The 12,433-nt window shown below is 50.2% G+C and overlaps 1 protein-coding gene across 1 annotated transcript in view; it reads right to left on the minus strand.

The window, feature by feature from the left end:
- Positions 1–3,937: 3,937 nt before the first annotated feature.
- Positions 3,938–12,433, minus strand: part of HTRA1 (HtrA serine peptidase 1) — a 53,190-nt gene continuing 44,694 nt past the window's right edge. Inside the window, exons 4-9 of the mRNA XM_032176026.2 lie at positions 11,945–12,139; positions 11,431–11,463; positions 10,092–10,206; positions 8,700–8,757; positions 6,735–6,830; positions 3,938–4,653 (exon numbers count right to left, since the gene is read on the minus strand). Of these exons, the coding sequence (XP_032031917.2) occupies positions 4,485–4,653; positions 6,735–6,830; positions 8,700–8,757; positions 10,092–10,206; positions 11,431–11,463; positions 11,945–12,139 (666 nt within the window). The 3' untranslated portion in view covers positions 3,938–4,484. The remainder of the gene's footprint in view (positions 4,654–6,734; positions 6,831–8,699; positions 8,758–10,091; positions 10,207–11,430; positions 11,464–11,944; positions 12,140–12,433) is intronic.

Here is a 12,433-nt window from a genome sequence, read left to right on the forward strand (position 1 = left end):
GCCTTCATTCCTTCATCTATAAAATGGTATAATAATAGTTTCTATTCCCTGGCATTACTAAGGAGACTAAGTGAGATATGTGTGTAAAATGGTTGTACTGTGCTTGGCACAGAAAGCCTTAGCGACAGCGCCTGCTGCCACCTTCCACACCCTACACGCCACACCCACACTCATTCTACGGTAGCATTTACTACGCGACACTGCCATTTCTATTGTTAACATCCCTCCTCTCCCCTGGATGCAGCTCAGACATGACGCCCCCTCTCACTGGTTTCCCTTTACCATGGCAAGGAAGCCTCCAGGGCCCACCTTTTGGGCTCCAGAATGCTAATCAATGCACGCACCTGTCCCAGCTGGTCCAGGGCAGCAGTGAGCAGGGCTCCAAGGCTGGAACACTCACAAAGGTCAGCAAAAACACGTGTCTGTAAATGGGAATGGCTCTCCAAGAGAGATCTGATTGTTCTCTTGCCTCAAGGATACAAAAGAGTCCCATCTCCTGAGCAAGTTACCCTGGAGGTGGGGGCAGTGCAGCAAAAAGCAGCCCCCAGGGCAGCCTGCCTGCTCCCACGAGCCTGCTCCAGACTCCTCAGCCTTGGCTGCTCCCCGGACTCAACCAGGGAGCTGATGCCGGACACACACCCAGAGCAGGGACCTCATGAGAAGGTCAGGGAGCTGAGAGGGAGACCCAGACAGCAGGTCTCCTATTTTTCTTTTCTTTTTTTTTTTCTTTTTTTTTTTTTTTTTTTGATAGGGTCTTGCTCTGTCACCCAGGCTAGAGTGCAATGGTGAGATCACAGCTCATAGCAGCCTTGACTTCCCAGGCTCAAGTGATCCTCCCACCTAAGCCTCCCGAGTAGCTGGGACCACAGGCACACACCACCACGCCTGGCTAATTTTTGTATTTTTTGTAGAGACAGGGTTTCACCATGATGCCCAGGCTGGTCTTGAACTCCTTGATCCACCGGCCTCAGCCTCTCGAAGTGCTGGGATTATAGGCATGAGCCACCACGCCCGGCCACAGGTCTCTTTTAAGCTCCTTCACACTGAGCCTCACAATCCGCCTCAACCCAGTGCTCTAGATGGTTCCCACCGATGGATCAGCATTGGTGGGATGGACAGCAGAAATCTATCTGCCCTTCCGGCACTGAGCCACTCTGACACTGTCATACCTCTGACCTTACCTATAACCACCTTCAGAGGTGCAACCTTGAATTGGACTGGCCCGTTCACCCAGACATATGTCCGCACAACCTCAGCGAGGCCTGGCCCTGACTTCAGTGGTATTTGCTGAAATGGGCCAAGCATCCTTGCCAGCCCATGGAAATGCTACCATCCAAGGTTCAGACCTGTCTAAAATATTAACCAGGTGGAGACAATCACTGTGAAGGTTCTGATAACAACATGTGCTGCTCCTCACCACGCCCACCAGACAGGAGCATTCTTCCAAATTTTCAGATGGAGAAATGGAGTCAGAAAAGACAAGACCCCCCAGGCGTGGTGGCTCCTGCCTTTGGGAGGCCGAGGTGGGCAGATCGCTTGAGCTGTAGAGTTTGAGACCAGCACGGGCAACATGACTAGACCCTACTTCTACAAAAATTACACAAATTAGCAGGGCATGACAGTGCACGCTGTAGTCCTGGCTACCCTGGAGGCTGAGGGGGGAGGATCACATGAGTCCAGGAGGTCGTGACTGCAGTGAGCCATGATCAAACCACTGCACTCTAGCCTGAGCAACAGAACGAGACCCTGTCACAAAAAAAAAAAAAAAAAAGAAGAGGACCCCCCTGTATAGAGCTGCCCATCTCAGATTCATTCAGCCAAGCCTGAAAGACACAGCAAGGAGACCCCTGCACACCACGGCCTCTCTCCTGGCCAGTGCATCAAGAGAAGCATCTGGCAGGGCAGGGTGGGGACGGTCACGTGATGCAGATGTGCTGGGGAAGCCCAGCCATGTGGTTGGCTCGCAGTTTTGCAGAAGCTGGAAGCAGAGGACTAGAGCTGAGGGTGCCGGGATTGGAAGAGGCACTGCTGAGCCCACATTTGGTGAGCAGTTCTCCAGGAGCCAGAACAGGGGGCAGGTGCGGGCCCACCAGCCAGAGGGCTGTTAAAGTGACCTTGGAGGGACCAGAAGTGGCCAAGAGGAACTAGAAACTGAGCTCCATGGAAGCAGAGATGGACCCAACTGAGGGCATTCTACAGATGAAAAAGAGGCAGGGAGGTTAAGGGACTTGCTCAAGGTCACACAGCCAGTAAGATATATAGACACTAGATTTAAACCCAAATCCATCTATAACTCTGAAAGCCATGCTCTTTCGACTCAGTTCTCTGCCTCCAGGCTTTAAGACTAATGTATGTTGCAAAACCCTGCATCACAGCCTAAAGCAAGCAGAAGCAACAACTATTCCGGAAGTCTTCAAATGTGAGGTGGGGGTTCCAGGACAAGCAGCCCCAGTGGGACACAGGGTCTCACTGGTAAGTGCAACCATGTAATCAAACATGTAATATGCAACAATGTGGCAAGCTGCCATTTCTGTCTTGTATGTGACCACATATGCAGGCAAAATTCCAACCCCGTCCAGTGTCCTGCAGAAATGTTGCAGAGTGTTTACAGAGGCCTCAGGCCGGTCGGTCACCGGGCTAGTTTCTTCCAGCAGAACCGTCTGTGATCTCCCGGATGCCTGACAGGCTGAAGACAGATAGGCTCAGGCCGGGGCTGGGTCTGACCTCAATGCCACCCACGGCATCCTCCCCACCTGTGGCAGCACCTCAGCTCCGGGGACCACCCAGGAAAGCAGGCCCACATACAAAACATCTGAGAATGAACCCCTGAAGCCACAAGCCATTCTGAGTCATCACCTTTAATGCAGAAGGGAGGGAATGCAAAACACACTCCCACAGCCAAAGGACTCGCTGGCTCCTTCCTGACTCTACTAGGTCATTCAACCAGAGAGCAAAGAGACGTGCCAGGGTTGCAATGGGCCACAAGCTGCTCAGCTGCCGAGCACCAACACTGATGAGGGCTGTGCTCAACTGGACTGCCCCTGCATTTAAGTTTGCCCTTTGGCCTTCCACAGCCTCCCCAGCTACGAGTTGGGCCTTATGCCTCTGTTGATGGACGAAGGATTCAGCTCTCAATCGGGAGAACTGAACCTCCATCCGGTCCAAGGCCCTCCTTTTGACTGCTGACAGTTGGAAAGCTTTGACCCGCTGCTCTTGGCATAAACAGCATCCTCTCTGGTGTGTGCTCCCCACAGGGACATAGGTCTGTGCAAACTTCCAAGCTAAAGCTGTGCAAGTCCTCTTGGGTCAGCCTCCCAAACTTTTGGAAAGCTTTCATGGAGATAAAGGTGCCTACAGCTGCTTCTAGCTGTGCCTGTTTGAGGGCACATCAAGGGGAGTCCTCCTCTAAACTCACCAAGGCTTAAGGCCTAGTTCTTATTTCACAACCCAGGACAAATGAGGTCAGCTGCAGCCGTGTGCATTCTGGGCCCATTCTGGGGTTGCATCCTGGTCTCCTGAGCTGTCTCCCTTTCAGAAAGAGACTTGGCTTCTGAACTGAAGCTCTACGGAGGGAGAGCCTGAGTCTTTCCTGCTCTCACTGACCACACACTTACAATGCCTGGCACAGAGCAGAGACCCAGAAAATCTTTGCTGACTAATTGCATGCTATATGAGGTCAACAGACTCTCTTTCATTTGACAAGCTCCGGATGCGAGTGCAACTGTCCTCAAGTCCTGCTTCATAAAGCCAGGGTGTCCGAGCAGAGTTGTTCATAACCCTAGTAAATCCCATGGGGTGATTCTGAAATAACTCATAAGACTAAGAGCTCAAACCTGCGTGGACAATGCAGTCTAATGAGGAGCCCACTGACATTAGAATCATTCCAAAAAGACTGCAACGAGCTGCTCTTGGGAAAGGAAAATAAGCACTACAGAAAGCAATGTGTAAGAAGTACTTTAATAGCTCAAACTCAGAGTCATCGTGCTCCCAATTCCAAAGAGATTCCTAAAAGAGGCAACTTTGGCCGTTTCAGAAGCCAGCGCCCACCCACCCGGAGTCTCTGTGCATTGACCTTTGGGTGCTGACCTGGAGAAAAGCACAAACATGACCAGTGCCATCCTGGTTCCCGTGGGGCTTCTTCTATCTACGCATTGTATCGACTGCATTAGTTGGACTAAGATGATGACTCAGTTAAAGGAGGAGACAAATGCTGACTGTCTAAGCAAGAATGGCCCAAGCTGGCAAGAAAAAGCACACTGCATACATAGGATACAGAAGGGCAGAGCTTCTGCCTGCGGATCTGCAACATTACATTTGTTTTGCCTGCAAACTATCAAGAAGGATTCTGTTGGCCAGAGTCTCCACTGAACAAACAACATGGCGGTCAAAAGTCTTGAGTGTCCTATTCCAGCAGCCCAGAGTCCTCATCCGTCATCCACGGGAGAGTCTTTGAGGGAAACATGAAGTCCAGCTCATGCCTCTGCCTATGGGTCGATTTCTTCGGGAATCACTGTGATCATGATGTCTTCATTACCCCTGCGGACCACCATGTTCAGGGTGCTTTCCCTTTTAATGACGTCACTGACATCATTGGCAGAGACCACGGACTGTCCATTGATGCTGATTATGACATCGTTTTCCTTGAGACCACCACTGCAACACACAGGGAAACACAATGGCAATGTTTCATGTTTCCATTCCTCCTGATCTGACTTTACATGGACAGAGGCACAGCTTAGAACCTAAAAGCCCAGAGCAAACAGGATTGGATGGTGGTGAACTCAGAATAATTCAAACCATCAGTGGGTCAGGCACGGTGGCTCATGCCTGTAATCCCAGCACTTTGGGAGGTTGAGGCAGGTGGATCACCTGAGGTCAGGAGTTCAAGACCAGCCTGGCCAACGCGGCAAAGCCCTGTCTCTACTAAAATTACAAAAAAAAAAAAAAAAAAAAAAAAAGAGCCATGTTTGGTAGTGGGCACCTGTAATCCCAACTACTCAGAGGCTGAGGCAAGAGATTCACTCGAACCCAGGAGGTGGAGGTTGCAGTGAGCCAAGATTGTGCCACTGCACTCCAGCCTGGGCGACAGAGTGGGATTCCATCTCAAAAAAAATAAAATAAAATAAAAAATAAACCATCAGTAGATCGGATTACTTTTTAAGGTTTTTTTTTTAATAATGTTCTTTTCTCCCCACTTTTTTTTTTTTTTTTTTGAGATGGGGTCTCAATTGTTGCCCAAGCTAGTCTCGAACTCCTGGGCTCAAGGGATCCTTCTGCTTCAGCCTCCTGAGTAGCTGGGATTACATGCATGTGCCATGATGCTGGGCTCCTTTTGAGATTTGTAGGCCAAATCATCCATTGTGTCCACTGTAGAAATGCCTACTAACACTTGTGTGGCCTTATGACCCCAAGGAGATCAAAGGTCAAGATTGACCCCAAAGTGGGGAAGGATGTACCAGGTACTATCTGCCACGTAGCATGACCATGGCCAACTTGCTTATAATGGGTATTGCAACTCAGAATGCAGTTCCTACAGGGGTGGGCGGAATGCTTCTGTTAAGGGGCACTTCCTTTGTGTGGCTGCCACTATAACTGTAGCTCTTATATAGGTCAGCATCAAAACGCTGTCACGGTCCTTCATGGGCTAGCACAAGGGTCTGCAAACTTTTTCTGTAAAGGGCTCCATAGGAAATATTTTAGGCTTTTCCATACATATGGTCTCTGTTGAAGCTACTCAACTCTGCTGTTCCAGCACAAAGCCACCATAGATGTCATAAACCAAATTTCAGTGGACACTGAAATTTGAATTTCATACAAATTTAACATGTCACAAAATACTATCCTTATTTCAGGATTTTTTCAACCATTTAAATGTTCTCACTCATAAGTGGGAGCTAAGCTATGAGGACTTAAAGGCATAAGAATGATACAATGGACTCTGGGGACTCAAGGGGAAAGGCTGGGACAGGGATGAGGGATAAAAGACTACAAATTGGGTTCAGTGCACACTGCTTGGGTGATGGGTGCACCAAAACCTCACAAATCACCACCAAAGAACTTACTCATGTAACCAAATACCACCTGTTCCCCAAAAACCTATGAAAATAAAAAATAAGTAAAAATAAAAATAAAATGCAAAAACTATTCTTAGCCCACAGCTCCATATAAAAGCAGGCAGTGGGCCAGATCTAGCCCCCAGGGCACATTTGCTGGTCCCTGGTCTAGCGCTTTTCTCTGGATATTCCGCCAGTACAGGTAACAAACCCTGATGGATGGTTGGGCTACTTCTTGTTATGTTACTTTGATACCACTTGGGTTATTTTTCTGGTATGGGCCTGTCAGAGACAATCTGGAAGACTCTGGGAGAAGAAGGGGCGCGAAGCCTAGAACAGGACCGCCACATGAGGGTTTGGGGACACTGTTCCTGAAACCCTCTCTCTGGCCAGCCAGGCCATCCCAGAGACTCATTACGAGTGTGCTATTGCTCTGTCCATCTGGAGGGTCCTCGTGGAGCAAGGACTTTTGAAGACAGAAGGCACCCTCCTATGGATGAGTCCTGGACTGAACCGGGTCGGAAGGCCTGTCCAGCAGGAATGACCAGCAATGTCCGACCACGTCTGTCGAGGATCAACACCATCATCTGAGCCAGTAGAAAAGGAACAGCGCTCCCTCTTCCTGCTACCCCCACAGGAACAAAAAGAATATTGGAAAAAGAGAAAATGACTCTAACTCACGCTTCTGCTGGGGTATCAGGAATTACTTCAATGATATACGCTCCTGAGGTCACGTCTGGAAAGTCCCGGTGCCGGTCCTTCAGCTCTTTGGCTTTGCTGCTCCAGAGAAAAAGCACCCGTGTGTTAGTGTGAAGAAACACCAGGCCTTCCCCAGGCAAAACTCAGCTCTCACCAGTTCCCATCTTCTCCCTGGGTCTAATGTAAAATTCCTCCAGGAGTTCTGATCCTATTTTAAAATTGCCTGTCTACCAGAGTCAAAGATTTACTTGGTAACAGCAAGGAAAGTGCTTTCATCATTACTATTATTTCTTTTTTTTTTTTTTTTTTTTTGAGACAGAGTCTTGCTCTGTCGCCCAGGCTGGAGTGCAGTGGTACGATCTCATTTCACTGCAACCTCCATTTCCTGGGTTCAAGCAATTCTCCTGCCTCAGCCACCCGAGTAGCTGGGATTACAGGTGCCTGCCACCAAGCCTGGCTAATTTTTTATATTTTTAGTAGAAACAGGGTTTCACAAATTGGCCAGGCTGGTCTCGAACTCCTGGCACAATGAGTTGAAGAGCACTCTCTGCTCACCTTTGCCCAGGACACCTGCCTTAGATCTGCAACCTGGGTGCTCAAGTGATCTGCCCGCCTTCGCCTCCCAAAGTGCTGGGATTACAGATGTGAGCCACCGCACCCAGCCATCATCGTTATTATTTCTTAATTAATAGTAGCTATTACTAAGGAGTCAGTAAAGTATAGTGCTTGGCCTGGTTTGCAGCTCTAGCTCTACCATTTGCTAGCTGTGTGACCTCGGACAGTTGCTTAATCTCTCTGTGCCTTCATTTCCTCACTTGCAAAATGGAGATAATAACAGTACCCTACGACATGAGTTGTGAGGATCAGATGAGGTCATCCCAGTAAGCCACCTGGCATGTGATACATAGTGGCTGGCATCACTGTGGCTGGTGATCCCTGCCACCACTCCCTGATCCGAGCCTGGCCACACACCAGAAGCACCTGCGCTGTCATCCCCATCCTGAAGAGGAGGAAACTGAGGCACTCAGGGGTCATATCATTCCCAAGGTCACAAGGCAGGAAGTATCAGAGCAGGGCCAGGAACCCAGGAAGCTGGGCGCCAAGGGCCTACCATCTTTCCCTACACCTCCTAGTTCCAAAGGCAAACAACTGAGGGGACACTTTAACCTTGACAAGTGGCTCCATCTTCTGGAGTGCTAAGAAAGGGACCACCATTCATAACGTGTATCAAAATATATTAATACTTTCACAGTGAGTGAATCATTAATTCGTCATGGTAATGAACACACTAATCTATCTGTTACTATATTTTAGTCTTTACCTACTTTACCTCTGACAGTTTTAGCCATGCCAGGTGAGTCTACTACCAGGACTCATGAGATGACACCAGAATTTTTCATCCAGGTTAGAACACCAGGATGCCATGTGCCTGCCAACCACAGGCCGCAATTCCGCCAGCTCGGGGAAAACAAGCACATCAGTCATTCACTTCCCTGAGCTTGGCCTGCCCTGGCATTCCTGGAGCCGCGGCCCACGAGCTGCAGAGCAACGAAAGCAGAGTGCCTAGAGCTGCGGGAGGGGCTTGGGGCCCTCCTGGAATGTGGGTTTCAACAGAATGTGGGGTAAAGAAGACATGAGCCAGAGTGAATCAACAGCCCCACCACACACGCACAGTTCAGGCCTGCCTTCAAAGAGGAGGACAGAACCTTCTACACTGGAGGGCCTGCTGCCAATGAAGAAAACCAGCTCAGAATGCAAAAACACAGGCTAAAACCAAAGGGACCAAGGCTAATGACCTGTCCTCTTTCCCGATGCTACTTCGTTATAAGCAGAAACTGAGATGTCTTAAGGCAGCATAAGGTTTCTCCTTCAGGGGTGCCCGTGAGCACCTTCTGAAGTTCAGGTTTATTAAAATTTAAGACACAGACATGCATCCTGTTTACCCACCTGGATGTGAGTGACATCATTCGGATACCAATATACTTCTTCTTGGTGATGGCTTTTCCTGGTGAGACAACAAAGGGACAGCAGAAGGTCAGCCCAGTTGGTGGGGGTGCTGGGGACACCAGAGGCCGGGGGCCCAATCCCCCAGGTTGCAGGAAGGGCCACAGAAGGGTACACTGAGGTTGCAGCTCAAATCCTGGTTTGGACCCCTCCCCTCTCGGGGACCTTGGGAAAGTCCCATCGTTTCAATTAATGGTCAGATACCTGGGCATGACCCTTAATTCCTCATGGCGTCATCCTGACAGCTGGCCCTTCCCCAAGCTTGCTCTACCCCCCATATATATCTGGAATGTGACCCCTCTGTCCCACCTCCACGGCCACCACCCTTGTCTGAACCCCCAGCATGTCTCATCCAGATGACTGGGAGAGCCCCTTAACCGGTCCCCAACCTCCAGCAATCCCTCCAGCAGACTCCCCCCAGCCATCAGAGTGTCCTTTCAGTGACATCAATCAGATCATGAACTTCCCTGTTCTTAAATGTGGTTAGGATGCAACCCAGGCCACTCACCACAGCCTGCTGTGAGCCTGCTCGCCCAGCCTTGGCCAGCTTTCCACCCCGGGGAACTCCATGCTGTCACTGTGCTCCGGCCCTCCCGCCACTACAGGGGCCTTGTGCTCACTCAGCTATGCTGAGTCCTCTGTCTTTCCTTCTGGAGTGTTCCCCCCACATCCCTGCCCGCTGGCTCCTCCTCACTCAGACCTCAGCTTGGAAGGCATTTCCTGGCCACACCATCTCCACCAGCTGCCCCTCCAGTCACTCCCTTGCCGGCCATCCTGATCTGTTTTCTTGGAAGCACTAATAGTATCTTATGTGTTTGATTATTTACTGTCAGCCTTCCCATCCCCCAACAGAACATAAAAGTCACACCAGCAAAGGCCCCAGTTGAGCCCCAGGCCCCAGTTGAGCTGTCCAGTGCCAAGCTCCCTGCTTGACTTAGAGCAGATGGGGCAATAAACGTTTGTAGAATGATCTCCCTGAACCTGTTTTCTCATCAGCAAAATGGGACTCGTAATTCCTAACTGATAGGGCAAAAGAATTAAGTGACATACATAAATAAAGTGAAATAATGTACAGAAGTCACCTCGGATCATGCCTGGCACATATTGGACTGACTCAAGTGACATTGTCCTGTGACATGATCAGAGGACAAAAATGGTGAAATGTCTGTGACCTTCTACCAGGGATGTAATAATGTGCATTCCCGTTCACTTCTGGATCGGAGACGGCTTGGCTAGTCCTGGGAGCTGCCGCTTTTCCCTTCCCCAAGTCCCACAGGGCAGCTGAGCTTCAGGCCCAGTCTCCGGAGTCCCCGGGGCTGTGTGGGCCTTGCCTACCTTTGGCCTGTCGGTCATGGGACTCCGTGAGGAACTTTTTAATCTTATCAGATGGGATTGCAAAGGAGATTCCAGCTGTCACTTTCAAAGTGTTAATTCCAATCACTTCACCGTCCTGAAAAGCAAGAAGGACACGGCTTACTGAATCGTGAAGCTTTACCGGCAGGTACACACCCAAAGAGAATATGCATGAAAGAATCCCTGAGCTATTTCAGAGATCGAAGTGGGGAGATGCAAGGAGGGGATCCCCGTTGCAGCAGGGAGAGAGGCATCAGGACACCCAGGCAGCGTGAGCCACGCGCAGCTGTGGAAGAATCGCACACACTCCAGGTCGGCACTGGGTGCTCACCTCACAGTAAGCACAGATAGTTTCAAATGCACGATGTTATTTGCTCCTGTTTCACAAGGAATACGTTTCCAAAGGCTCAAAGCCCTTTAGGTGGCTGCCCACACCTTCCTGCTTCTCCCATTTCTAATGATCTTAAGATGACTCTGCTGACTTCAGGGGGAAACAACCCTAGAGCTTAGGGCTGTCATGCTTCATTACCAGCAAAGCCATCTCCACTCCATCCCCAGGGTGCTGCGCGGGGAGGCAGAGGGCAGAGCTGGGAGCACAGCTGCCCCTCTGCTGGGAAGGGAAAGCTGCCAAGCGGGGATACATCACTCCGTGCACACTTCCCATGAGTGCTGAGATGTCAGTACCTGATGCCAAGGCACCATCTAGGAGGTGCCATCACACTGGGCCTTGCTAAAGACAGCCCCTATAAACGGCCCCGGAGCTGCCCTCTAGCTCTGATGGTCTGTATTCTAAGGCTTCACTTTTTCTGCTCAAGTATTTAACGGTAGACTTAAGTGATATCTTTGTGGGTGGGTAACTCCCCCTCATTCCAGCCAGGCCTTAAGGGAGGATTCCTGGCCAAGAGAAAGTGTGTATGAGCCCAGCCGGCTCCCTCAGCAGCCCAGGAGATTTAATTCAGAGGAGGGGCTTTCGGTGACTGGCCAGCACTTTTGGTGACCTTCACCTTACTCCTGCATTGGCCCTGAATTTCACAGTGTTTACCCGTAACTCTGAGACACAAGTGTGTTCTCTGGCATCACATTTCCAACCCTCACCTCCAGCCTGCCTTACTCTTCCCAGAAACGATCCGTAGGGTCATTTGCAAGCATGCAGTACATTTACAGAGCCATTTTAAAGGAATTTGATAACACGATTTGGCAACCTTATGTTTGAAAAGACCCCCTGCCTCAAAAACAAACAAACAAACAAACAAAAACAAACAAAAAACAACGTGTACACAGATAAAAACAAATGACCTAACATAGGTTTAAAAGACCTTACCAGGTTCACTAACGGGCCTCCCGAGTTTCCATACTGCAATTAAACAGAAATGAAAAGGTTACAAATCGTGTCATAACATGGTCCAATCTATGTCCCTGCCTGGCCGTTTCCTGAGCACGGTGCCTAGAGTGGGGGGCATGATTCTTCTCTGAGATTCATTCCCATTAACCTAATATTTTGCTAGAAAAAAAATGACCTTAACAATTTTTGGAAAGTTTTAGAGGTGCCATAAACAGGGAGATTTTCTCTCTGAAGCCCAGAAGCCAACTGCAATCACCCTAAAGCACCCAACACAACTTCTTCCTCCTGGGAGGAGGCTGGCTGTCCACCTGCTCCAGTGTCACCGAACCCGCCGTGTGACCCCTGCGGTGCTGCTGGCACTAGAATCCACATGGCTTGGTCTAGTTCCATCCCTTCACGCAGACTACAAGAGAGTCAGGGGCTGAGACCTATGCTGACTCCTCTCTGGCAAAACCCTGCCCCAGTCCCCACCCACAGAGGGACAGAGGCTCACGTTGATGATGGCGTCGGTCTGGATGTAATCCATGTCTGAGTTCCGGAGCCCCAGCTCTTTGCCGCCTCGCTGGGTGGTGCTCACGATCCCGGTGGTGACTGTGTTTTGAAGGGAAAACGGGCTTCCGATGGCGACCACGAACTCTCCCGGCCGCAGCTCGGAGGAGCGGCCAAGCAGCAGGACAGGCAGCTTGCCCTGAAACCACAACGGCTGGCGTTGCTGAGTTGGTTTAATTTAACCAAATGGGTAAAGGCACAGATACCATGGAAAATCAAGCAGGGGCAGTGACGGGCCATTTGGAAACACCAGGCCCGGTGGGGAACTGAGCTCACGACTGACATCCCTTTGCTGCGGGCAGGACCGGATTTCCCTCCCACCTGTAATCCACACATTGCAAGCTATGCAGGAGCCAGTGAACACTGAAGCCACACACACACCAAGGGAACCGTGGGGAGGTAACTGGAGGCCAAGTCGGGGTCTCATCGCATC

The sequence above is a fragment of the Hylobates moloch genome, unplaced genomic scaffold (genome assembly GCF_009828535.3).
Source record: "Hylobates moloch isolate HMO894 unplaced genomic scaffold, HMol_V3 SCAFFOLD_3, whole genome shotgun sequence".
Lineage (NCBI taxonomy): Eukaryota > Metazoa > Chordata > Mammalia > Primates > Hylobatidae > Hylobates > Hylobates moloch.